Source organism: Lonchura striata, chromosome 9 (assembly GCF_046129695.1).
Source record: "Lonchura striata isolate bLonStr1 chromosome 9, bLonStr1.mat, whole genome shotgun sequence".
NCBI lineage: Eukaryota > Metazoa > Chordata > Aves > Passeriformes > Estrildidae > Lonchura > Lonchura striata.
Window position 1 is genome coordinate 2,908,892 of NC_134611.1, and position 27,889 is coordinate 2,936,780.

The 27,889-nt window shown below is 42.1% G+C and overlaps 1 protein-coding gene across 5 annotated transcripts in view; it reads right to left on the reverse strand.

Annotated features, from left to right (window-relative positions):
* Positions 1 to 27,889, reverse strand: part of RASAL2 (RAS protein activator like 2) — a 162,572-nt gene that overhangs the window by 106,538 nt on the left and 28,145 nt on the right. Inside the window, exon 1 of one of the 5 annotated variants that reach the window (XM_077785289.1) lies at positions 27,642 to 27,661. The exons of 3 other annotated variants lie outside the window; for them this stretch is intronic. Coding sequence is in view for 1 of the 2 variants with exons in the window: in XM_021545901.3 (XP_021401576.1) it covers positions 18,505 to 18,553 (49 nt within the window). In the remaining variant the exon portion in view is untranslated. Of the gene's footprint in view, positions 1 to 18,504; positions 18,816 to 27,641; positions 27,662 to 27,889 lie in introns of those variants that run through there. One more of the 5 variants, XM_021545901.3, reaches the window with a different exon arrangement.

Below are 27,889 nucleotides of genomic sequence, written 5' to 3' on the forward strand. Positions count from 1 at the left end.
TGGGAAAGGGTATCACTGCTCCCTAGAACAGAGAGGGAGTTACCCTAAAACCTCCTTCAAATTAAAAAATAATTTCTCTACTCAATAGCAAGTTTGACTTTTCAATTATAAATGACAGAAGCAACTATCTAAAAATCACCATGTTTAAGAAGTCACAACAAATAACCAGAAACAGTTCAGACACTGCAATGCAGTTTCTCAGCAAATAATGATGCTGCCTCTTGTGCTCTGTCAACATCACGCTGCTCAGAACATAAGTCTGGAATGACAAAATGTACCTAAACCACAGCTCTGCTACAATTTCCATCCAGAGCAATGAAGTTTCAAAGAAGCACAAGCAGTGAATACAGAGATACTGGTACTCCTGTGAAAATGAGATACAGACTCCACCAGAAAAAAAAAAAAAAATTTAGCTGGCTTTTGTCTTCTGCTTCTTGATCCCAGGGGTTGCTGATCACCTTTGGTTGCAGCCCATCTGGCCCCATGGACTCACACAGGTTCTTTAAATAACTCCTGACTTAACCCTCACCTATTGCTGGTGGCTGTTCTCCTCCTCAATCCCTTTCACCAAGCACAGAGGGCACGGGTGTCTGTGTTTTCAAGACTGAGGCAAAACCAGGAGCACTGAGAATCCCAGTTTTAACTGGGTCTGCTGTTACTGGCTCCCAAACCCCTTCCAGCAACGGGTCCTCCTTCTCCTTGTTGAGCTTTTTGCTGCTAATGTGGCAGCAGTGCTTTGGCCAAATGCTTTGAATTAGGCAGGTTAGTAAAGCAGGCTTTATGGAACGTCAGGAGTATGAATAAATCCGATGGATGGTGATGTGGTTGGCTCCAGTGGCACAAGCCATAATCAGCAGGGAAAGCTGAGAATGTGAGGCAGGCTTCTGGTCAGCTCTGAAAGCTGTGTTTGCACAAGTTTCCACTAACATATTGACATCTCCTTTTGGGTTGGGAGCACGGAAGGGCAGGAGAGGACAGAAAATCCAGACAGACTGTGCAGGAGCTGAAATCCTTGTGGGGGTGCTTGCTGTGGATTTCTTGTGTGCTTTGTAACTCCTGCTGATCTCTGCCAGGCTGGGCACCCACACAGACTCTTGTGACAGCCCTTGGAGAGTCCTTACCTGCCCTACTGGAACACTTGGTACCCCTGAGGAATGACTCAACTTGGATAATACAACCCTAGCAGCACCACGGCAGGGATTTAGCACAACAACACTTTGGACAAGACAGAACATTAGGCAAGACACCAGCCTCTGCATGATCACCGGGATTCTCCCCTCTTTTTTCACCACCATCCTGTGGACACCTGACTGTGCTGAAACATTCCCTTCCAAATATAGCTGGCATTGCATTGATCACTGACTCACAGCCCACCCAAATCAGAAAGGGAGCATACAGAAAGATTAACCATGTCTCAAGTTACAGCACAAAGCAACGTGCAAAACCAGTTATGGGTTAACTGCTACTCAAAATTATTTTTATTGGTGTGGCCAGGGGTTGGACCAGAGCCCTGTACAGACCTAACAATGCAGAGAAAGGCTTCAATAAGCACTCCACGTGAAGCCCAACAACATCAAAGTCACAGTTTAGTTTAAGTTTGAATAATATTGAGAAGGCCCTTTAATTTTTTATTTTTTTACTTCTGGTTTCACTTCTTATTTCATGTTACCACTGCTCAGAAGAACACACTTTGTGATCAAAGGAACGTTATCCTTGGCCTAGCTGAGGTTTCACAGTGTACTCTAGAGAGGGTCTTTCTCAAAGTACTTCTAAAAAGGCAGACAATGTTTACATGTTTATTAACATAAAAACACTGATAGACAAGTTTGCTTAGTCTACCAATAAGATGATTCTTTTAAATAGCTAACTCAAAAATTTTAGCCTGGGCTTGGAGTCAAATCGATCTCTCCCCTCCTTACACACATCGGCAGCAGCAATGATGATGTCCAAAAAAACCCTTTGTCTACACTAATTCAGTGCCACTGAGTTAAAATGTGTCTCAAGTGGCTCCAGCATTTCTTGTGTCCACAGAACATGCAGGCCAGTAATCCAGAAGGCAGAACTTTCTCCTTGATCCCCAGGCCAGTTACTCAGGCTCCAGTCCAGTCCTTCCAGAGCAGCAGTTTATCCTGGGAAGCATTTCACAGTCTCAGTATCACAAAGAAATCAGCTTACAGCAGTGACTGTATTAGTGATGTGAGATCCCCAGCCATACTGAGCCACCCACGCAGCTGTCAGCAGGTAAAAATAATGTCAGGGGAAGAAATGAGTTTGTCAATTAAGTTGAGAAAATCTGAAATATTTTCACTCTTGTTTTTAATACCAGCTGCCTACAAACGTGATCTTCCAGTAGCAAATTTTTCTCAGTTTTCTTTTATTTCTGGTAGTGTTTGCACTTCATTGTGCCAAATCATTCATTTAGCTTTTCAGAAAATTACTATTTTCTTCCTAACAATCCAGTCACTTAATCATCACATTTGACATGTTTAACAGCATTATATTTCACTACTCCTAGATATTTAAGTAATTTATGCACAAAATGCAGATTTGCTATGTTGGAATGGGACTGTATTTCAGCTTTAAGATTGTATTGGGAAAACAATATTTCTTAACTTTATAAGATTTCACAGAAAATATACACAAGCAGCCTTACATTTGCACTGAGCATATGAAGATAAATCTTTGCCAAGGGCCTCCTGTATGGGAATTCTACTCTCCACCATTGAGCTCTCCAGAAAAAAAACTACCCAAATCTACTGCAAAGAGCTTCAGCAATTTCTCAGAGTACGTTGTTTAATAAATACTACCAGCCAATTAAAAAAGTAAAAGAGCAATGCCATAGAAAACCCCAAGTGCACCATTGCCAAGCAGCTGGCGAACCTGGCTCTGATGTTACAAATTAATGTTTAATGCTTTCATGCTCTCTGGAAGCAGTCTAGTGCTTGAGTAAAGGCACTACAAAGTGTAAAATTTGAGTTCATAGCTTATATTGTAAAAAAAGGATGAACTGCAATCTCCCATGACCAAACTCTCCATTCTGAATTAGTTTTGGACCAAACAAACTTATCAGCTTCTCATTTTTTAACAAGATATGGAGGGGAAAATGAAAAAGAAGACAGTTAAAAGAGGAAAAAAAAAACCAAAACCAAAATGCCACACAGCCATCAACATACGTTAACATTTATTCACTACACTTGGTTTCAATCAAATCCTCTCTTTTAATTAAGAAAAATTAGCAGGCTAAGCAAATACCACTTCTGAAAAGATTCCAGCTTAAGTGCCCAACAAGCAGCCATGAAATGAGCTTTAACCTGTAGAAAAGTAAGTCAAATTGCACCTTGTGTCCTTCCTAGAGAAACCAGAAGGAATACAGAGGGTCAGGGATCCTAGATTTAGCAGTCTAGCTTCCTTTAGCTCTTCTCCCATTTAAAACTAGCCCAGTGCACTGGAACAGTTCATGGAGAAGTAATCAATATAAAAAGCAGGAATGAACACAAAAGTTTTCCAATTGACCCAACTTGACATGTAGTTAAATAGCACAGAAGATGAAAGATTTTTCCTTCCCTTTAAATTAGACACTTTTCAAAATACTAAGTTTTGTTTATGCAAGGCTAAGTAATTAATGACCTAACATCCCCTTCCCATCTCCTATCACCAAGATGCATCTGTTTCCCTCTGCAACATTTCCTGCAGGTGGATATGACTTTTCCTCAGCTCAGGGCACACCAGTGCACCTGACTTACCCGACCTCTTCATATTTAGTGTTAATTAATGTTTTGAAGTAATACAGAGGACCAATGAAGCAGCACCTCAGAAATTGTTGCACTTGGGGTTAGAGTGACTGGGAGAGGGAGTCCTGGAACTGGTGTGGCTGGAAGACAGAGATCCCCGACTGAACCCAAAGCAGAGCTCCTGAGAGCAAAGCTGCCTCGCATGCCTCTCACAAACCTGGAGCTGGCCAAGCCTTCAGTGACCACGCTGCAAGCTCACTTATCCCACATAAATCAAGATATGCTGTTTCCACTGTGACCATGAGGTGCCTCTGAACAAGCTAAATGGTGACAGAAGAGCATTTAAATGTCACAGAGCACCTCACCTAAATTTTGGTGCCAAGGCAGGCTGTAACTGCTGTCCTCATGACTCCAAGCCCAACCTGTCACTGCAGCTACAGTTGCAGCAAGCCTGACTCAGCTCTGCTTTTGCCATGGTCTGTTTTCTGAAGGCAGGTACTGAAAACTGTTCAAGACACACAGGAATTTCCACCTGAATATGAGGAAGAACTATTTCACTGTGCAGTGACCACACACTGGAAGTGATTGCCCACAGAGAGGTTGTGGAGTCTCCTTCACTGGAGATATCCCAGACACGTCTGGATGCAATCCTCTGCTCTGTGCTCTGGGATGACCCTGCTTGAGCAGGAAGGCAGGATCAGATGACCCCTGTGCTCCCTTCCAACCTGACTCAATGATTCTGTGATTTCTGCCCTCTAATTCCTTGGCAAAACCACTACAATTTCTCTGCTGATACAAACTCCCCACGTGAAAGTCTCCTGGTTTCATTTTTCCATACTGTTCCCGTGATCTGCATGAGAAGCTACTACAGCCCTGTCAACTGAGCAGAGCAGAGAGAGATAATTTAAATTTATGAGATGCTGGGCTTTGGATGAGTGCCAGGAAACGTTAGCAAGAAAATCCCATTTCAATACATCACGAATAAACCTGTAGAGTGTCGATGCCAGGTTTTAATTTCACTAGCAATCTTTTGTTGTTGTTGTTGACGACCAAACACAGCTCGTGCCAAGTTTCAAGGGCCATAAAAATGTACATTTAAGAGCCAGCCAGGCACAGGCAGTGGCTGAGCCCACACGCAGCTGCGAGCCACCCCAGGCAGCCAAGGTTTTTAGTAAATAAATAAATGCATGACCTGGAGGTAAACACACCAGCAACTACTCATGTAACAGCAGAATGACCTGTGTGGAGAGAGTGGAGGCACTCCCCTCAGAAATGTGGGGAGATTTAGGGATTTCTGTACGGAAGGAGAGCCCTCAGCCCTGGCCTGTGACACAGCTGCTGCCACAGGTCTGGCTCTTCTGTGGCCTTAACGCTGAGCTGTGACACACACAGGGAGCTCAGGCTGGGGGAAACCCTCTGGAGCCACAGATCACCAACCAGAGCCCCTGAGAGAGACACCGCACTGAGCTACCTCACTGCCAGCTCCTGCAACTCCACAAATAAATCAGTATGTTTATATAGATATATTCACTTTGACTGCATAAAGGAAAAAGCTCTCATGCCCTGTCTGACATTCATTTTTTAATGATTACAGGTTGGGCTTAGTACCATCAGAAATATCATACACAAGCTGCTCATTTCCGTTTGTAATAGCCTTGTTTTTCAGCAGGCAAAATTAACTTCCCATCACCCCTCTTCATTCCCAGATGAAGTGTTTGGGATTTTTGTGGAGAAAGTGGGGAAAGAAAATCATTACTGCTGCAATCTTAAAGCAAGGGTTTTACCAGCAAAACACAGTTTTATTCCTAGATGTGATCCCTGTGTTCATCAAACCAATCACAGCCTAAGCTACTATGGGAAGAAATACAGTTATAGTATATAGGCAACTTAATGGATAAAAATCCCAAAATGGTCTTGGTAACTATGGCCAAATAGCAGGTGCATTTAGTTGAACTTTCCAGCCTTGATTTTTATGTAGAAAAGAACATATCACTGCAGACTGCTGCAAAAATAAGACCTATCAACTCTCCACCAAGGATGTTAGGAGCTGGGTTTGTAATTTCATTCTGGGTATTTTTTAATCAGTTGCTGTAACTGTTATTTTATTTATAATTTATTTATTATCTTATTTTATCCTTTTTTAGAGTGAATAAACTGTATTTATATCAACAACTCCTTCATACAATACTAGTTTTATAAATAAATTTTAAAATGTAAATATATTTTAAAAGCTTCTCAAGCCCTGGAAATCCCACTGTAAGAGCCAACTGGCAGCAAAAGATAACCACCAGCTAATTGACAACACTCTTCAAAATCACTGGAGAGTGTACTCTTACAGTGTATATAAACAAAGAACTTTAGCAACATGCATAATTAAATTCTTGCATTTATCATCTAAACACCACCAGTAATAGAAATACCCTGTCTGCTGTGACGACCTTTCAGACTGAGTCCAACCATGAGCCCAAAACTCCAAGTACACCACTAAGCCATGTCCCTGGACAGCAAAACACAAGGAAGAATTTACAAATCCAGAATTATTTTAGGCTCTGAATTTAGGCAGGGAAACTCCTTGAGCTGGATAAGAACTATCCTAACGCCCTCCTTGCAGCCCCATCAGAATGTTGTGTTAATATCAGCAATTAAAGTGTAACAACTGACAACAAATCAGTGACAGCTGGGATTTAGGCTCAAACCTTCATCTAAATGGAGAAATATACTCCAGAGAGGAAAGATTAGACCTCCTAGTATCTCAAAATTCAAAAAAATTTGAAATTAAAACACTTAGGAGCAGCATGGAAAAAGGGTCTGTGTAAAATTCCAGGTGCTACAGCACTGCATTGAGAAAGCAGTAAGAGAAACAACCAAAAAATAAATTTAAAAAATATATTTGGGGAGGGGGGGGGGGGTTGTGGGAGAAAAAAGAACATTTCTTAAATGTAAATGACCTTCTAAGCAGCAGAGTTTTCCCTCCACAGGTTGTCTGTCAGGAACAGCCTTGACTCAGTGCAGAAGCCACGTGTCAGGGACAGTGATGAAGATGTACCTGCTGCCAGGCCTGGAGGAGATTCCAGCACTGCCAACAGAGCCAAAGGGTGAAGCAAGGTGACCTGCAGGCACCAAACCAGCTCGGAGAGAGAAAAGAGCACACCCTCTTGGGCTGAACCTCTGTGCTTGCAGTTTAAGGAATGATTAAAGATGTCCAGTGTAGGATGTGGCTCGTGACACAGCACATGACTTCCAAGTGATGAACCTGTGTGTCCTGGCACTGGCCTGGGAATTTCAAGGTACAAATTTCAATGTAAAAAAAGAGTCTCTCCCCAAAATGGAGAGATACAGGAGAATTTCAAGTTTTGAAGGGACAGGAAGGAGGGAGGAAGAGAAGGAAGATAATTTCTCTTTCACAGACTGCTTAAGGAACTAATTTGTGACACGTGCACACACGTCCTCACCACAGGACAAAACAAGTGGACATTGTGGAAAAGGATTTGGATGAAGTACAAATCATTACATCCCAGGCAGGGTCCCAGGCCACCAAGGCCACCCTCAGCACTGCTGTGGGTGCCAGCTGCTCGTGGAGCCCCATCCTTCAGCAAGCCATGCACAAGCACTTCATCTCTTTTGTGTCTTTTCATTCATTATTATGGTACCAGAGATCACTTCTATTTCAAGTTCCAAAACCCAAAATGACTGGTTTTGTTCCATTAGGTGTGAACACCAGATGACTGGAACTGCCTCTCTCTGAGGTCAATCCTTCTCAAACTGAGCACAGTCCCCTTTGTAAGTCTGTGTGAGCAGGACTTTCAGTAGGCAGCCACTGTTTAGCAATCTCTTTTGAAAAGATACAGTCTCAATTATTTTCATGGCAAAAAATGGAATTGTAACCAAAAGGCTTACAGAACCATGAAAAAAAAACAAAAAAACAAAGGAAACAAACCCCCTAGAACTGCATGCTCTTGCTTAGAGCAAAATCCTCTCCAGTTGACATTTCTAAAATGCCTTTTTGTTTTGTTTTGTTTTCTCACTTCATGGGTAAAAGGGAAAATGAGCTGATATTTGCTATTTTTACCTTAACCACACTAGCACTGTCAGTAAACCATGCTCCATCCTCATCAAGCAGCATGGAACTGCTGTGAACAATAAAGTCTGACTTTGAAATTGTACCTTGAAGTCTCAAACCAACCTGCCAACAAGTCCAGAATATTTGCTCTAAATGTAAAACACAAAAGCACTCTGGGTTTCATAAAGACACAAGCAACCACCAGAGTTAGACTAAATTAATGAGCATGTGTACTCCAATTCCAACAGACAGGACAGCACTGTCTGGCTTCACTTAGGAACTTGTTATAATCTCTGCCTTATAAAAAGGTTTTTACACATAAGAAACACTCATATACCAGTGAGACATAAAATCAGGATGTAATCAAATCTCCACAGTTTTATGTACAAATCCCTCGGGACTTTAAGCTGCAAAACCAAACGTGAATAATTGCATCTATTTTCTAATAAAGACCATGTGCTCTGGGGCACAAATACACAAGTTTTCAAGAGCTCTGCATAATATTTTTGGAGGTATTTCTACTTCAAATAAGCAATCCAGTTAAGCATAGATAAACACGCACACACATCGGTGACCTTCTTTAAACAATGCACCAATCACTGTGATAAATCTGGTTGCCAAATCTAAATATAGACTTTCAGGAAAAAAACAATGGAGTTTGAGCAAAAGAGACCTTCTCCTATTTACTGTTTACCTAATTATCCAAATGAATGTGCAGTTTGGCCTCTCTCCCCTTTTGGAGCAGCGTGAGCACATTCCCACTGGGAGCCAGGAGAGCTCTGGCTGTTACTGGAATCGCAGCGTGATCCGGCACATTTGATGCTCTGAGTGCACTTGGTGCAATTTCAAAGTTTGTCTCACAGTTTGGGTATGTGCACACTCTGCTTCCCCCAGACAGCCCCATGCCTGACACAAGGCAGATAGGCACTGCAGGACTGAGTCACTGCTACAGAAACAGGCTTTAAAAAAAATTTCTTAAAATTCTTTTTTTCAAATGGGAGGAGGAAGAAAAATCCCATTCAAAACCCACACTTAAGTTTCCAACTTCGGGTGCCCAAGCAGGAAACGAGGGGAGGAGGGAACACAGGGCAAAAGGAGGAGGAGAAAGTTCTATTCAGGGCTGTATTTTTAGACTATTACTAATTTTGTTTTGTCACTGCACTGCAGAAGCTAAACCTGGGTGAATTAATGCAGCATTATCCTTTCTAATTTTTGCTCAGTCCAGGTTGCAGTCTAAACCTAATCTCCTTACAGGGGACATGGCAAGGCATTTGCTCCCCCTGCCCTGCTGTGGCTCATATCTTTCCACCAGATATTCCTGCCTGCAGCACACATCAGTATTCCCTCTCTTCCCCAAAGCATGTAAAAAACAAGGAGAATTCCCCCCTTTTGTGTTTGGAAACAAAAATCTACGTACTGAGGACACCAAACCTGAAATCCTGATTTGTTGTGAAGTACACCAAGACAATGGTATTTATAACCACAACGTATGGGAAGGAACACCACTGAAAAGCTTTTCCTTCTTGCTAAAAATACTAACATCTTAAAGTGTCTTTGCCTCTCTTGATTTATGGATATTTATAAGCCAAATTCTGCTGGGCAGGCCGAGGCTAGAGGAGAGAAATCTGTGCCCTCTATTCGCTGCTCTATTTTAGTCAGGAACAGTTATGCATCCCATTTATTTTCATTGTTTCAAAGCAAGTTAGTTTTAACTTGTATTTTTAAAACAAGCTTCTGTCCCCAGCTGTCATTATTAGGGTTATTGCCAACCTATTTTTTAATTTCCTTTCTCCACATTTGCACAGCACAGGCCCGACCCATTTGTCACTTCCCGAGATGCAAGTTGCCACACATAGATCAATTACACAGAAATACAATGACTTACAGTAAAGAAATCATTGGGGAAAAAACAAACATATGGACCTCAACTTCTTTATAAATATCTTCAAAAAGGAGCCTGGAAACATCCCACCCCAGGCTGGCAGTGCACAAGGCAGAAGTGGCAGGGAGTGGCAAGGGAAGAGGCAGACAGACAAGGATTTCATTTTTTGTCTTATTAAAGTTCTGCTTTATTCTTTCCAGAAAAATAAGAAAGGCCAGGAAATCCTCAGAATTTGGCATTCCCAACACCACCTCTTTAGATGAACACAAGGTCCTTGCTTCCTGTTCCCTCCTCATTTCACAGCAAGTGAGGACAGAGCAGGACAATGCCAACGTCAGAAGTGCTACAAACAAGAGAAGGAGCTCTGTAAGTCAATCCTGTGCCAAATTTGGGTTATTCTATTTATTTCTATTCCATACTAATTCATCCAGTTTTTTAAACTATGAAAATTCAAACCCAGATCAGGTCTTACAAGTCACTAAAGCTCCTCCTATGCTTCTCATCTCTGGACCAAGGATTAGCTGGCCCAGCTTCCTGCAAAAGAGTGTCTTCTCTGACCATCAGCAGCCAGAAGAATTTGGGGGTGGAGAAGGTTAAACAGGAAGGAAAGAGGAAAGGAAAAGATCTCAAAGCCCAGAAAAAGCCTCTCCCCACTGCTGTAGGGGAAAGGAGGGGACACAGGGACCCAGGTTAGTACTTCTGCTCACACCAGGCATGGAAATGTAGGAAAGGTGATGGAACACATAAAAATCTCCTTTCCAACCAGTGCCTTAGGCTACAGCTTTGGAGCAGCTGTGCTATCCTGCATCTCAACCACAGTGCCAGGCACCAGCAGCTTTAAGCTAAAAGGTGCTGGTGCTCAGGATTGACACACAATTTAGAGACCCATGAGAAGCTGCTGTGGTTTCACCATCATGCAGCTGGCATGATGTCCAGCAAGAGGGGCCAACTCTCACCTCCCTGTACAAACACACATTTAGGGACAACTGAAACAAAACCAAAAAAGTTCTTCCTGTCTGAAAAGCTGTCAAGCATATCAAGTCCTTCTTTTACCTTCCTGACTGTCTAGAAAACTAACATAAGGAAACTGATTATTACTCTGGAATAAACTGTAGTAGAAGAAAAAAAAAAAAAAGGCAAATCTGAGTTTATCTTCTTAAAATATAAACCCCTTAAGGATATTCCTTAATATGCTGCAATTAAATACCAAAAGCCAATCCAAGATAAGCCTTAACAAATCACCTTGAGATTTTAACAAATTGTGGTTTGGTTTGGGGGATTTTTCAGTGCATCTGTTAACACATTTACCTGCCCTGTCAAACATACTTCTGAAGTTCTCACACCAGATGAACACAGCAGCCAGAATACAAAGCGGGCAAGACAGTCTGAGACAACTGAAATAACTGTTTCAATAAAGAGGGTTTGAATATTTAATTATTAAACTACAAAGTCTCAGGTCTCAGCTTGCATCATATAAAATTTCAGTGAACTTAAATGCACAAAGAGAGTAGGTTTAGATTAGATATTGGGAGGAAATCCTTTGCTGTGAGGGTGGGGAGGCCCTGGCACAGATTACCCAGAGAAGCTGTGGCTGCTCCATCCCTGGAAGTGTGCAAGGCCAGGTTGGACAGGGCTTGGAGGAGCCAGGGATATTTGAAGGTGTCCTGCACATGGCAGGGCTTGGAACAAGATAAGCCTTAAGGTCCTTCCCACCCAAACCTTCTGGGATCCTTTGATAAATTCATCTACCAGATGCAGCAACGTCACTGTGGGAAGCTGCACATCTGCCATCTAACTTTTGGATTATTTTAATTCTCATAAATGAAAAAGAAATTACTGATACCAAAGTGCTTGAAAAGAGCTCATAATACTACAGATATTTACTGTCCTACAGTAAATATACAGTTGCTTTTACACTTTAAAAATATTTAGTTGTTGATACATAAAATAACACCTATTTAGTCTTTAGAGCTAAAGAGTTATCTTAACAAGCTCTCTTTTGAGTCTGCATTTCAAGTCTTTCCTTTCTGGATCCCTAAAGATTAGGTGCTGGCCATATTTCTGATGCACAGAAGGCATGAGCTCCTCTTTGTCTTCTTATTTATTTTGTTCCTCATCATCCACAGATGATGTTCCCCAAGCAGCTGAGAAGTAGAATGCTCTGTTCCCAGAGCCAATGCCATGAGTCACTGTGTACTCACAAGTCAGGGTACAAGATCTCCCAACGCTTTCCCCCCAAATCCCAACCACTTTGCAAGCCTCTATTGTGCCTACATTAAACAGCTTTTGATATCAAGTGAATAAAAATTTACAATTCCTGCCAAGCCACTAAACCACATTCAAATGGCAGAATGTACACCCAATTTAGCATTTCTTAGTGGTTTAGGTAGAAATTCAGGTATGCAGGGAATGACTTTGCAAAGCTGTAATGGTCATCTTGACAGAGGAATATAACTAAGTCTGTGAAGTCTGGAGAGAATCAACAACTCAACATTTAGTGGATCTCAGAAGTACAGGCAAAGGCCAGCAAATCCAAAAAGTCACTGCTCCCACTGGGCTCCTGTGCCCTGCAGGAGCTCTAGCTGTGAGCAGACCTTGTAGGAGCACTTTGTTGTTCTGAGCTGTTTAAAACCTTTCACTTTGGTGCTTGTGGTTTTACAATTCCACAGTTTCAAGTGGTTCATCAAAGGAACCTGTAAGCAAAGGTGGGAGGACACAAATACCTCTTAAACTGGCTTTGTTAACTAATGGGTCTGCAGTAGAACTTGAAGTCTGCAAGAAGTTTTCCAGAAATAGTGTATGATTTATGCAGAGATGATTGCACATCAATTTCTTATTCAGAATCTTTGTCACATTCACTGGGAAAAAAGTTGAGTTTATTTCTGTCCTTCATTCTTCTACCCTACTGGGTTCTTTCAGTTACTTTTCCCACTTACTCTCCTCTGCTCTTCCCAGGCAACAAACTATCAAACACAGCCAATAAATGGATTAAATCCCACAAGCTTTTCTGCTGTAGTCACTGTGCTTTTCACAGCTGAATAGTTCATATCCATTCTGTTTCCATTTATAGGGATTGATCATTGAATTGAACAGGAAAGTTCATCCACCTGCACTTCTGCTTTCAGCCTATTTTTGAAAGTCTTTCTTATAATCACAACTCTGGACTATCAAATGAATCACAGTTCAATAGATTCAATACTGCAAAAAATTTCTATTCCAACACTAACTTTTGTCTTTTTAAAGCTGGCAATGAAAGAATATTAAAATAGAAGTTGCAGCTCTTTTATCATTAAGGCATCTAAATTTTGTACTACATAGATATTAAGGGAATTTCTGAATGAACCAGAAGGTGGCAATTTCTGGGTAATCCCACTAAAGCCAGGAAAAGGCAGGGGGAAGGAAAATCACTGCTCTCACATTCTTTTCCTATTATTAAATGCAATATAATTAAATGCAAGGGTTCCCTGTAAAATAACTGAAGCCAATCACCACAAACTACACTACAGAGAAAATTAGGCAGAACCTATGCAGCAATACAGAAGAGAATAGTGACACACAACACAATGTTTCACTAAAGGATGAATAAATGTGCATTTAAAGCTCAGAAACCTAGAGCCAAAAATAAGAGGCAAAAACAAGACAGAGGAAGGGCAAGGGAAGAGAAGGAAGAAACATGTGCTCATTATCTCAAGAGCTTAACTCCAGAGATTCCAAGAGGAGTGAAGAAGCAGCAAAGAGATTCCAGTGCAGCAGCTTCTGACACAGACAGGGCTAATGGCCATTAGCTCACCAGACACATTTGAGGATTGACGTGGAACTCTTGAAATCTGACAGGTAGAAAGCTTCAATTTAGCAAGAATAGTTATTTAAAGCACTTACTTGGGAAAAAGCTGAATTTAGCTCAAAGAAGAGGCCACTGCCTGCGACTGGCCCAAAAAGTACCTGGCCATGGCAAAAATTTCATACAGGAACTTTTAAGACTTTAAAATCTACAGACACAAGCAGGAAATTAATGTTTGTAATTTTTCTGACAAGCCTAATTATAACTTTCAGCCCCAGAGTTAATTTCAGTATTCACAAAACTCAGTTTAAATTCACTCTTCCTACTACCTAAGCTATCATCTAACTTGTTATCTCCTCTCAGGCACTACAAAAACTGAAACTGGAAACCTCATTTTCAAAACTAATTCTCTTACTGGTACCTGATAACAACCCTCAGGATTACAAATTTAATCACAGTAATAACTGCATACACTGACAAGTGAACCCAAATACTTCCAGTGTTTACACCAGCAGCAATAATTAGTGTTTTGTCGTGTCAGAAAGTGACTGCAAATTTACCTCCACAAGGAAAGTGACTGGAACGATACAAGTAGCAGTCCCTTACTGAAGAAAAGACACAGAGATACAAGAACAGGAAAAAGGTTGCTTTTAATATAAGGTACCTTCAGAGAAAATACAATTTATTGCCAAAGTGATTTACTACTAATCCACCTTTTTTTTTTTTTTTAAGAGGCTAAAATGTTTTCATTATTAAAAAAAATTATAAGAAAAATCTATAGTAAGCTCCCAGTAAACAGAAATAGGAACTTGCTAAGATTTTTTACTTTACATGGCTCAGTTTCCTCTCCCTCCTGCAATTATCTGTCTGCAGAGGAAATAGCACACAACATTCTGTGCCTGGCTAGGAGGTTCATAAGGACAATGAATACACAAGGTAATACCATGTTATTTTTAAACAGATCCTTTTCTTTTTTTGTTGTTTGTTTTTAAAGACTTTTAAAAGCCTTTCTGCAGGCAGGATTCTGATGGCTCCATGACAGAAGAATGCAGCAGTGCTAAATGCAAAACAGATTTAGAATATTTTTGACACCTGTGCCGCAAGGCTGTCATTAAAGGAGATGCTTTTGTGAGCAAATATGTTCTACAATGTGTTCACTTGACAGGGCAGCATAAATGTCACTGCACTCAGGTGATTAAATCCTTACTGAAACTCCCTGAGCCATGAGTCCTGATATGACAGCTCAGGGGCTACCACCCCTAAAAGCCATACTGCTCCATGTAAAGGTAAAGGTCCCTGATGTATCATCCTCAGCACTCTCAAACAGAAGATATTCCTGATGCTTAAATAAAATTACTCGAGATCCCTGTTACTGCCATTATTTACCTGCCAACAGAAATGTAAAGATGGTGCAGCCATTAAGGCTGTTACTTTTCTGCTATTTGAGAGCTTTGATGTGACAACCTGAACTTTCATTTAACAGCTTCTTGCATCCCCTGTCATCCTGCAGAACCTCCAGGTGATTAGGCAGCATCAGCTGTGGTGATGCAGCTGAAATAAGGGCTGTCATAGTTAGAAAACAGAGGATACTGCTTAGCTAAATCCTTCTCCATACGTTTTTGCTCCTTTGCTATTCTTTATTGTGTTGCGTTTTCATTCAGTTTGTATTTTTATATAAGAAAAACAATGCTCAAGAGCGACCAATTTCAGTTGACTTAAAAGTCTCTTCAGCTAGGGCACAGCTCAAGCTTATTTCAAAGGTAAATTTGGATTTACCTCAAATCTAAACAACAGTTTGCATTTTCTCTGCAGCTGTACACCAGCAGACAGGCAAATTAAAGAGTACTTAAAAGTAGTAGGGATCTCAAGAGAGGAGAGATAAATCCAGCAGTGTTTGTTAGTCTGGCAAAATGCCATTTGCTGATTTTGACCATGACATTTTATAACCTTTTTGTTTTAAATAAAGATCAAAACCTTAGGATGCTGTTTCACCACCACTTCACAAAGTGCTCACAATTTCTCTACCATAACCAACCTTAAACATATTTATACATTAATAGGAGTCATTAAAAATATTTCATTATAATTAAATACTGCATTCTAAAGGGGTCATCAAAAGACCTACTGTCTCAAAGTACGTGGAATATAAATCCTGTTGAAATAGTATCTGACCACATCTGTTCTTATACAAAAGTCACCACTTAGAAGTCCCTTTTAAAGTCTGATATTTCATGTACTTCATTAATCCTGAAATCTCTGAAAGCTGCTGTAAGTTGTTAGTGGCTAATCAAATGCATAAATTTGGACCACACAAACCCATGATCACTTTCAGATCTCCTTCAAGTAAATCTCTTCCTAACAACTAAGAATGAAAGAAAATATTATTTTTAATAACATGAGAAATGCTAAATAAAGAAGAACAGTCAAAGACTTCACTTAGTAAAGACAAAAATCAACATCTTTTGCAGCAGATTTTTTTCTACCAAAATTAAATGTGGCAACACAGAATAAGGTGTAGATCTGTATTTTTGCTGCTCCCCACATCATAAACACTGGAAAATAAATACTGTTAAGTGTCATTTGTGCTTCTTTGTAATAGTTACTTCCTGTGCCATTTCTTCTTCCATCTGACTGCTAATTGCAGTGGTCCTTTTATCCATGGGCTGGTATGGAGACTTGGGCAGCAGGCTGGGATTACAACCAGAACTGAGGTCCCAAGCACATGCAGAAACCAGACTGGCTTCAGGCACCAGCCTTTCCTGGGGTAGAATGAGTACCTGTATTTACACACCCTATCCAAGTGCTTTTTCAATGGGTACACTTGTTCCAGATCACATTCCCTTCACCTCATTCTCCCAGCATCCTCAGCTTCCTAACATCCTGCAGGCATTTGAAAAAAAAAAAAAAATTAACACACCTCCCCACCTTGTAAACAGTGAGATTTAAGGAAAAAAAAAAAAAAACCAAAAACAAAACAACACAGCTCTCCAGGGGTTCTGAAATCATGCTGCTGAAAGTTATCAAAGCCAAGGCTATTTACACGTTGCCCTATTGGCTGTGTTTCCCTCAACAAAGAATTGTGCTTTCAAACATTGATGGACTAAAACTTCTCTGAAGAAAGGTACACAAGGTATGTACACAAAGTACACTTTACACAAAGTAAATGTGTGTTCTAGTCAATAGTTGCTAGACTTGCCTATAAAAAAACCCTCTATGTTAATTCTCATTCCACTTGAAATTTCACTTGAAGTCAGTTTAATTCCATTCTCCTTATTCCTGAAGCAAATAAAAGGGGCCTAGAAGAGGGAGTCCTACCTGGAGAGGGACTTTTGACAAGGGCATGTAGTGACAGGACAAGGGGAATGGCTTCACACTGACAGAGGACAGGGTCAGATCAGATATCGGGAAGAAATTCTGCCCTGTGAGAGTGGTGAGGCACTGGCACAGGTTTCCCAGAAGCTGTGGCTGCCCCATCCCCAGAAGGGTCCAAGATCAGGTTGGAGGGCACTTGGAGTAAGCTGGTTTAGTGGAAGCTGTCCCTGTCCATGGCAGGGAGGTTAGATAGAGATGATCTTTAAGGTCCCTTCCAATCAAACCATTCCATGGTTCTATGACATTTATTTTCCCTCAGCTTCTTTTTGTAAAGACTGGTTAATTTGCCCAAAGTCCCAAGCTATTTATAGAGAGATCAAGGAGATCTCCTCTACAGTTTCCTGCATTTGTCATAATGCAATCAAGGAGATTACTCTGTTTCAAGTCATATTTCAAGGCAGAAAGTCATGGATTCTGAGAAGTCCTGAGTAAGTAGGGAGAGACCAGTAAAAGTTTGGGCTAGAAGGGAATTGCATCTGCCAATAAGATCTCCTTCCCAGCAAAAGGGAACATAATACTTGGCACATCCAGTCTGTAACTTCTGCACCAGAGAAGTGCTTGTGCCTACACTGCCCCCTCCACACTCTCAGCTACAGCCCTGGGAGAGATTGCCAGCAGCCAATCACACGAAAGTCCTAATTTCAAAGAACAACTTTTCATTAAAATTCACACACTGATAAAATTGGCACTTGGATAAACTTTACCACATGTGGCTCAGATTGTGTCCTCCTATCCTTGCCCCAGCCTGGAGCAAAGAAGTTGTCCTGCTTCAGGAGGGCTGTTTCAGTCTTTGATAACTCACCTAATCAGTCCTAATTAGTCAGAATCATTGAAGAGCCTTCTGCCCTACTAAAGAGTCATTCCCTCAGATATGGCACTGCAGAAATTGTTTCCTGCTGAGGCACTTTGGAATGTCTGCTTCACAGAACAGCAGCATGAAGAAAGGTGCTTGCACGAGAAAGTCACAAGGCTAACAAAATCAATTCTTGACATTTGAGACAGTCTCTTAAAAACAGTCACTGGGTATGCATATAATCACACGCCATAATTATGCTAATTTGCACAATTAAGAGCTGGATAAACACCATAAATTTAAATGAAAAAACCCAGGCACAGTCTGGTGCTGCTACTGGAATATTTTAAAATCCATAATATCCAACACTGCTGATGACAATTTCTGTAACCACGCAACACGAGAGCACCTTACTGAAATCCAGAGAGATACTCGCCACCAAATCAAAAGAAAAGGGACAAAGCAATAAAATGGTTTCTTTTATAGCTCAGTGCTGTTTTCTTCTCAGCCTCATCTTTTGGTGCAGTCACAACTGACACAACAGTTTAAATGCTCCTGAGATGCCAGTCTCGTCCAAACTTCCTACTCATTCCAAAACTTCCAAATTAGACAGACTGGTGCTGTTAGAGAGCCAAGCTAAGGCAGAAATCCCAGGGCAGGCTAAGAAACAGATTTTAAACACATTCAGCTGGATAACCATCTTCTCCACGGACAAAGGCTTTGGCATTTTCAGGTGCAAGTGCACACTGGTGTGCAATCTCACACTGGAGATGAAAGATGAAAACAGCAATACCCAACAGCTCTCTGCCCCATTTCTCCTCCCAGGCACCTAAGCCCTCCTGAGCAGTTATCTCTGCCATCAGACAAGATGTTTCCCGTACTCACCGCTCCATGTCTTTGCCTGCATCAGCATCTTCCTCATCAGGCTTGCCATACTGGAATTTTTCCCCGTGTTGCCTAAACCTGCTCAGGCCCAATCCAGGTGGAAGAGGTAAAAATAAGACACCTGCATCTTGTGTCTGCCAGCGCCGTGGCTTTTCCTGCAGAGGCTGCCCAGCGAGTGGAGGAGCAGGGCTGAGCACACACGCGTGCACGCACACGCACAGGAAGCCTGGAACTGAATCAGTGCAGAACCGACTGACTTCCTTCTTCATGCTCCAGTATCTCGGCCGTAAACAAGCGCTGCACATTAGCTGAGCGAAGCCGAAAAGTCCAGCAGTGAAGGACAAAAGAAGGGAGTGGCTCCAGCAAGGAATAACTATTTTAAATACACAAACATCTTCCCATCAGATTAAAACTAGCTTTTAAATTAGGCAGATTCTGAAGCCATTGTTGTGACAGGGTAGCTCAAGACAAACAGGAGACGCTGCTTCCTCCTCTGGAGAGGTCTCCTGGATTTTCAGGACGAAGTGTCCCGTAAGCATTCCAAGTGCCTGGTCAAAAAGTGTTCATGAAAAGAGTTCCACTCCAGGGATAGAAGGGGGAGGCAGGTGTAGAAACAAACTCCCAGAAGAGATACCATCAGGTACAGCTGCTGCACCTTGCAGTGCAGGAGCAATGGAGGAGCAGAGGAAGATGCTGAGCTTCTGTATGGGTCAGAGCATCTGGCTTTGGCTACCAGCCTGCCCCACAAGGCAGCCCCCATCCCAGCTCTCCAGGAACAAGGTCAGCCTGGCAGAAATGAGTGTGTGTGCAGGGATTTGGCAAGAGTCACAGTATAACGAGGTTGGAAGAGACCTCTAAGATCATCAAGTCCAACCTATGCCCTAACACCTCAACTAGACTATAGCACCAAGTGCCATGTTCAGTCTTTTTTTAAACATCCAGAGATGGTGATTCTACCACCTCCCTGGGAAGAAAGAAACATCCTCCCCAACAGCATTTCAAGCACAGCCTGCTTGTGTTCTGGGAGATCCCCACCTCACACAAAGCCTCAGGCTCCTTCAGCTTCCAGTGGCTCTTCCTCACCATTTTGTGCCATTTCCCTCACAGCATCTCCACCTCTGAGCAAACAGAGCACACCACCAGCATGCACCCAATCCTTTTGCACAGATCCAGAGGGCTCAAACATTTGCTCCAATGCTGGCAAAAAAATTTCTGCTGACAGGGAAGAGAGCAGACAGATCAAGTTCTACTGACCCAAGATGCTCTGAAGGAAGAGGCTGATTTCTTTGACAATTCCACTGGCTCCCCAGCAGGTCTGTGCACTTGGCAAGCACAATGAGCAAGGGCAAGCAGAGCCCATGGGAGAGACAGCAATAGCCACTCATGCCCAGCACTGTGCTCACAGGCACCCTGCTGCAGACCTTACAAGCTGGGTGGCTCTGGACAGTGACCTACCTGGTGTGTGAAGGGAGAGAGACACACACAGACTCTGCCCATTTGCTCTGTCCAGATGCAGCTCTGCAAACCTGCATGTCTTCTGCCATCAGGGAAGCCTTCCACATCCAAGCATCCTTGGAAGAAGAGAGGAGGAAGGATGGACAGCAGAATCTTGGTCTATCCCTGGGGGTCAGCCAAACAGTGACCATTCTCACCTTGGCTGGGACACAGACACAGCAGCCCTTCTTCTCACAATAATCCAGTGCTGGAAAAATGCCACTCCAAAGGTGGACTTCCCCCAGCCACCCAGGGTGGTAAAGGTTTTGCAGCACTAGAGACTCTTCCTGTCTCTGAAAGCACACCACAGTTATAGCAGCTATTGGTCTGGAGCCTTCAGCAGGCAGTGTCTTCACTGATAACACCAATGAAAAAGTGCCTAATCTCTGTGTGGTTTCTGGAGCAAAGCCACACTGTGGCTGGTATAAAAGGCTGAGTGAGGAGACAGCCAGGAGCTGGGCAATCCTCAACCTCAAGATGATGAGAAGTGCCTGTCTGAAAAAGCTGCCATCCTATGTGTTTTCAGATGTGCTTTTTATTTGTCTTTCTCTCAAAGACCACTTATCCCATAAAAGGCCTTTTTAACATCTAAACTAAAACACTGAGAGATCTGCAACTATTCAAAGACCCTTTTTTATTACCATCTTGCAAAGCTGGCTACTAAAGACCCCCATTTTTTCTTACTCTCTTAATGAGGCAACAGCAGATTCTTCTCCCCTCCTCTTTTCACGCTGTCATTCAAGAAATTGAATTCTTATAAAAGTAAAGTACAATTAAATTGCTGGTATCCCTTAAGGTTAACTGCAAGATCAAGGAATTGGAGTAAAAAAAGAAACAGTGCTGCTCTCAAAACCAGAGAATTCACGTGAATCTTTCCAGGTACAGTGGAGAAGTTTCACAACAACCCTCCACAGAGAAGCACAGCTGCAGAAAGGCAAGGGAGCACAGGACAAGCAGTGTGAAAGCAGTGAGAAAACCCAGTAGCCTTTTGCTGAAGTGCTCCTCCTCATTCCACCATCCGAGCCTGAAAAGCAACACTTCATTATGGAAGAACTGCACACAGTTTCAAACCTTCATTTCCATTTCAGCAGGAAAAACTTGTAAGAGTTGGACTGAGCAAACATCCCTCCACCTTTGTTCCCCTTCACTTGACCAGGTTTGGGTTGGAAGGGACCTTAAAGATCATCTTATTCCAACCCTCTGCCAGGGGCAGGGACACCTTCCACTAGGTCAGATTGCTCCCATCTGTCATTGAACACTTCCAGGGATTCAGGGGCAGCCACAGCTTTTCTGGGCATCCTGTGCCAGGGCCTCATCACCCCCACAAGGAAAATTTCTTCCCAACATCCCATCTAACCCTGCCCTCTGCCAGCAATTCCCCCTGTCCTGTCACTGCATGCCTTTGTAAAAATTCCCTAGCAGCTCTTTTGAAGCTCCTTTAGGTATCAGAAGGTGCTGTAAGATCATCCTGGAACCTTTTCTACTCCAGACTGCACAACCTCAACTCAGTCAGCCTTTCTTCACAGGAGAGGTGCTCCAGCCTTTTCTTCTCCATATAATTTCCATGGCCCTTCTCTGGACTTCCACCAACAGGTCTTCATCCTTTTTATGAGGGAGAGTTTGGTGTAGTCCAAGAAGCCAGCTACCTGCCTCAATACATATTTTTATGTACATATCTACCAAAAGACATTCAGAATTTAATTCTTCAAGTGTAATGAAATCACTGCTACAGTACAAAACATAAATAATTTCTTTAATCAGCCAAAGTAGGCTTCACATTAATGCCCTTATCTCTGCCAAGAACCAAAACAATTGCCACATAAATATTAACATGGTTCCTTGCAGGGTGATGTGATTACCACAGAGAATCTCGGGAGATGCTGCAGGACACTTCAGATTTGCACCAATGTACAGATCAACTACTTCAGGCAGCAGAAGCTCCTCAGCCTGGTTATGGAGGGGTTCCATGTAGTTTAAAAAAAAAGCCCTGGGATGAGACTGCTTGAGAGCAAAGGAGAGAAAACACTCTGAGGAATCAAAGCCCTTCATGCTTCAGAAAGGGAAATGTGATAGCAGCTCTGCAGCTTCTCACAGCCCCACAAGGGGAAGAAAAATGGTCTTGAATTTGTGATCCATTTAAGGTCACAAAGATGAGTTTGGTCAGTTAACTCCTTGAAGAGCTTTTCTAGGATAGACCAACATAACATAAGAGATAGCAATAAGAATGGAGAGCAGCACACAGCCTTCAGACCAGCAAAGAAGCTGTGCTCAAGCTCTTCCACCCACTTCCACTTTCAACACCACTTCCCCACTGCTTGGGGCATTCACCTGTTACACACCAACTGAACAGAACATTCTGCACTTCACTGGTGAAAAGGCAATTACAGCTCCTCACCTGGATCCAGAAGCACCAGGAATCATGCAATTTCCTGAGCTGAGTCCAGGCTTTCTTGGCAGCCAAGGTTTTCAAACAGTCTTCAAAGATTTAAACTTTAGGCTACAGCTTCACCAGCAGCACTTTAAACCTGTGCATTTCCCATTTGCTTCCCTTTTGGTTACAGAAAGTTTTAGTAAAAGCTGGTTCCAAACAGAAATATAAGACCAGACATATTTTTAATATTACACATAAAAACAGCAACTCGAAATTTTGTTTCAGTTACAAACATACTCAAAACCATAAAAATTATCACCTTGGGTAGGTAGAGTCACAGGGTATATTTTAAAGTTGGGATCTCATATATTCATGATACATGATTCTGGACCACGACAAAGAGGCTGCTGCGATTTCAGATCACATTTGTACTAAGGATGCACCAGCTCCTCTAATTTTACAGGCTTTACCAAAAAGGAAGGACATCCATTCCCCACCCTTAGATACTGCTCCTTCTACAGACTCTACAAAAAAGAAGAAAAAGCCCCAAAAAAACAACAAACCAACCAACAAGTTGACAGCCAGCACAGTGACCTGATGTTTTCCATGCATTTGCCCTGTGATAAGCACAAAAATGCCGTTTGCTGGGCGTTTTCCCTGTTCACCTTCCTGAGCAAAAACATTAATGCTCGGAAGAAAACGGAACCTAATGCAGTAGGTAGTGATACTAAATATAAGCAGTGAGTCAAATCACTGTTCCTCAGGCATGCAGCTCAATAAGTTGTTTCAGAAGAGCAAAAATACAGTCCCTGTGCAGACCCTAAAACAGCTGATCATTCCTCATTTTTATGGGTTTTTTGGGGTTAAGAGGGACGTATTCTTAGAAACAGAGTTTCACAGAACTCTGTCAAACAGATGCAGTTCAGCTATTTTTTACAGCAGCTGCTACTATTAAAAACCCTCATCACCAGTGACCATCTAACAAAACATTCTTACAATTGGCCTAAGAAAAATGAGGGCCAGAAGAAAGCACACAGGAGAGGGGAATATCCAGGGCACTGCCGAGATTTGTTTCAGATTGCTCCTGCCAACAAGACCACAGAACCATAGCATGAGCTGCTCAGGCAGGACAGATTAAACTGCCTTGGGTGGCCTCGCCATGAGTGCATCTGCTCCCCAATTCCTCCAGCTCCAGCAGAAAGGCAGGATAAGTCCAAAGTGTTCAAGCCAAGTCTTAAGGCTGGCACGGTGACAGAAAGCCAGCAGGAGATGTTTCCCACTATGCAAGGGACAGTGGGAGGCTGCTTTTGAAATAGAAAAATACACACTTGTTAAAAAGAAGAGATTAAATACCTAATGGACAAGTCAATGGAGAAAATCAATGATGCATTAATAGCTTCGATCATTCTCAAAGTATTTGCACAGTCTGCATTCAGACACTCTCTTTGGGAAAAAAAACAACCAAACAAAAAAACCCCAAAATATACCACAGATCAAAGTATTGTTTAAAAAATTAGTAAGTTATTTATTTAAAGTCTACCTCTACAGATACTCACCAACTCCCTACCTCCCATCCCCACAAATTGCATCCAATCTGGAAAAAGCTATCTAATTGAAAAAAATCCATTTTTTAAGCTTCTCCAATACCATGTCTCTCTCTGTACATTGATTAGGAATTAAGATAAGCAAGGAAAAGAACACTGAGCCTACATGGGAGACCACTATACATATGTCTCCAGAGACAGTCTTTATCTGGGAGCAGAAGTATATTTATTTACTATGTTTAAATACCAATTCCATGTCTCTGTTTCCCTTTAGCAAAATTTAAAACAGAGTGAAAATTACCAGAAACTGCAGGCAGCACTAGCACTGCTGTGACTGATAGAACAATCAGGCTTTACAGGCCATGGAGAGCAAGGATAGGGGGTGTGGGGAGAACCACATACCCTTCTAGATATGTGCTAATAAAATGACATATTGCCTTCTTGAATCCAGACATCAAAACCAAATGTCTCTAACTCTTGATAAGACAAAACACCACTATAAAGAAGCCACAAACATGGAGACACCCTTTTTTGCAACATGAATTCTCTAAAATGCAGCTCATTACTCTATCCAAGTCCCTGCAAAAATCAAAAGTTCCCAGGAGCTGCTCTGCAAGTTCTCAGTGCAGGGCTGAGCTTCACCCTCCCCTCAACAATAACATCCACCTTGGCTGTGGAGCTCTGAGCACGTGGTACAGCCTTCACCAAGGTTTCCAAGAGCTGTTTTAGCTCAACTTTTTCAAACCTCAGTCTTCTCCCCTGAGTTAGGTGTCCCCTTCTTCCCCAGCAACGCACATCCTCTGGAAGAAGTCCCCTTCCCCCTGCAGCTTCTCTTACCCACGTCTGCAGAATTCATAGTGAAAAGCAAGAGAAGGAGAGAGGAGGTCAGGGAGATAAAGTCAGGTCCTTTCACAGAGTGTCCTTAAGTGGGAAGGGACCTTAAAGCCCATCTCATTCCACCCTCCTGCCATGGGCAGGGACACCTTGCACTAGATCAGGTGACTCCAAGCCCTATCCAGCCTGGCCTTGGACACTTCCAGCAGCCACAGCTTCTCTGAGCATCCTGTGCCAGGGCCTCACTGTCCTCACAGAGAAGAATTTCATCCCAGTACACAATTTAAATCTACCCTCCTTCAGCATGAAGCCATTTTCCCATGTCCTATCACAGCTACAGGTGGTGGCAGAACAAAACAGGCAGTCCATGACTGCCTGCAATTGTCTGTTCTACCTCACAAAACCTGCAAGGATAAGGCAAAAAATTCTCCCAAAATACAAGCTATACGAGTGACAAGTATTTCTCACTTCTTGCACAACATTCTTAATGAACAAATTAAGTTTGTTGGAGTTCATCTGGTAAAGTGCACTCCAAAAGAGAAAAGTGAAGCTTCCATTTCTGTCAAAGGGTTTTGATAAGGAAGAATTTGTAGATTGCTCTCTTCTCCCACTGCTCTCCCTCCCTCGGAACACAGGCAAATTTTCTACATAAACGTGCAAGGGAAGACATACTAAAGACTACTTTTGAGCTGCAATTTGAGCCAGACCAAAAGAAAAAAAAAAAGGACAAAAAGACAAAAATAAGAAAGAAAAAAATTACAAGAAGCTAAATTCAGAAGATGAGAAATCTGAACCAAAAGATGAAAAAGAACTGCACAAATGATGCCACTGCCAGTAAGGGGTAAAGCCTTTGTGGCTGAGCCACAGCAGCCAGTGCCAGCCTGGCAGATCTCAGCCACAAGGAGCTCTCAGCAGCCTAATTGCCTCCCTTAACTGGTGAGTGAATAACTCACCATCCAGACAAACAGGAAATTCATTGGAAATTGAACAAGGGACAGTTCATTCTGCAGGTTAATGTGCTTTTAAATGAAGTGAACTATAAAAAGATTACAGCTTCCTAATCAAACCACACGTTTTAAAGATGAAAGGGAAGGAGAAAAGGAGAAATCAGGGAGACTGAGGCTGGGAAGTTAAACTAAGATGAGGTATCTACAACAGATTAAATGGGGTAAAACCAGAAAAAAATATACACTTAAGTTAGTCTTTACATACTTATGTAGGTCCTCACACAGGACTTTGTGAGCAAAGCTGGGAATACTCATGGCATTTCTCTAGGAAAAAAAAAATCTGGGCTGCATATCAGAGACAAGTGCATTTCTCTAACCCTGTGTTCAGCACAAGGAGGAAATGCTGTTTGCACCTGCAGAACATCCATCTCACTTCTGATCACTGTTACCACAGCACTGCTCCCAGTGTTTGCCACCGGCTCTGCTGGGAGGTGAGATAAATGATTTTCTTGTCAGCAGCAGTGCAAAGAAAAGCACATCAGATCTCAGCCTCCCCTGCACCTCTTGTTTTAGAGGAGGATTTCTAGCCAAATGATGCTAAAAAGAAAAAACAACAAGTGTCTCCTCACACAGCTTACTTGCTGGTGCACCACAGAAAGAGTACATAATTCACCGGTATGCTAATAAATTTTCTGGTTTATTGTAGGATGCTGCCAAGTTAAAATAACAAAATACTGCTATTACTGTTAGTGAACTATCTTATCTTTGTAAGTAACAGAACATACAGTTAACTGACAGTAATTGTAGCTTTGGCTACTCTGCAATGTACAAGAGACTCAGAGGTACCCATTTCCCTCAATCTCACTCACCCCCTGGGGCTATAAAATTTATTCATCGTGACTCTATTGATAATTCTTGAAGTCTGAGATACATTTATTGCATGTGCCAACATGATAAGAGAAGGATGCAGATATTAATCTTTAACTAAAGGTATTCTTTACCAAGAAGGTCAGCCAACCAAAATGACCACTTTAAAAAACAAAACAAACAACCCACCAGCTTTCTCTGGGATAGTGCTAGCAGTGAGAGGTCATACTGCTTTCAATGGGAATACTATGCTTTAGGAATACTATAAAACCAATCTAGCACAAAATAAACAGAACCAACTGTTCTGTGTGTGGACTTGTGGGAGAGGACAATGCAGAGCCAACCTCCACCTGGAGTGATCCTCCCAGCAGGAATTTATAATCTTAGAGGCCAGACTGCTGAGGTCCTGCTTGATAACAGCAAAAGAAATTTGCTGGTCTCTTATTTTTTCCTCCTGGAATCTCTCTTTTCCCCACCACAGACCAGACATGCTTAATAGCTGTAACTGCATAAAAGTTCCTACTTTTGCTGTTGGCAGACAGCTGCCAGAAACCTACACTTAATCCCTAAACTTGGGTACATCAGTAAGGAAAACAAGAGTTCAGAACCACAGCAGAATCTTGCAATTTGCTCTCTGAAATAACCCTGAAAGCCTACTGCAATCCACGTGCAAAAGAATGTGTTTTCCCTCAAAAAACCTCAAATGAGCATTTCAGTCCCATGTCATCGTGGGAATCAAAACTGCCCCTTTTGATAACTCATGGATTTCCACGTTGGCTGTGTCGAAGTCTGAATAGGCAGTCTAGTGAAGCAACTGTTTTTCCTTTAGCAGAACAGAAAGGCAGCTGTTTTCAATTGTTTTGCACAACTCTTCCTCATGGCCCTTGTATTTTAGAGTCAATAAGAGGGGAAAAAAAGCTACAATATATGGTAGTCCAAAAATCAAATCGCATCTCCACACGAGATGCCAGGTGTGTTGCTAAATGGTACTTTATGAATTTTCCCTCCTATGTGTTGGTAATCCTGGGCTTTGTTTGAACTATAATTAGAGGCTACCAAGCAGGAAAAAAATCCACCGACCTTCATCTCTTTCCTTGTTTTCAGATGTTTGTCTGGAGAGGAGGAAAGCAGCATTTATGAGATGCCAATTTTACTGCAGAAATCAGGAATACCTGTAAGCACAAGCAACAGTTGCCTTGTTTATTGGAGCAGAGTTGACCCAACCACTCCTTGCTTTTTTGTGAGTGGGACTGTGAGTCACCAGTCGGCTGCAAAACGTCAACTGAGGGCTATGCCAAAGCTGCTCAAGTTTTTCTAAGAGGGGGTAA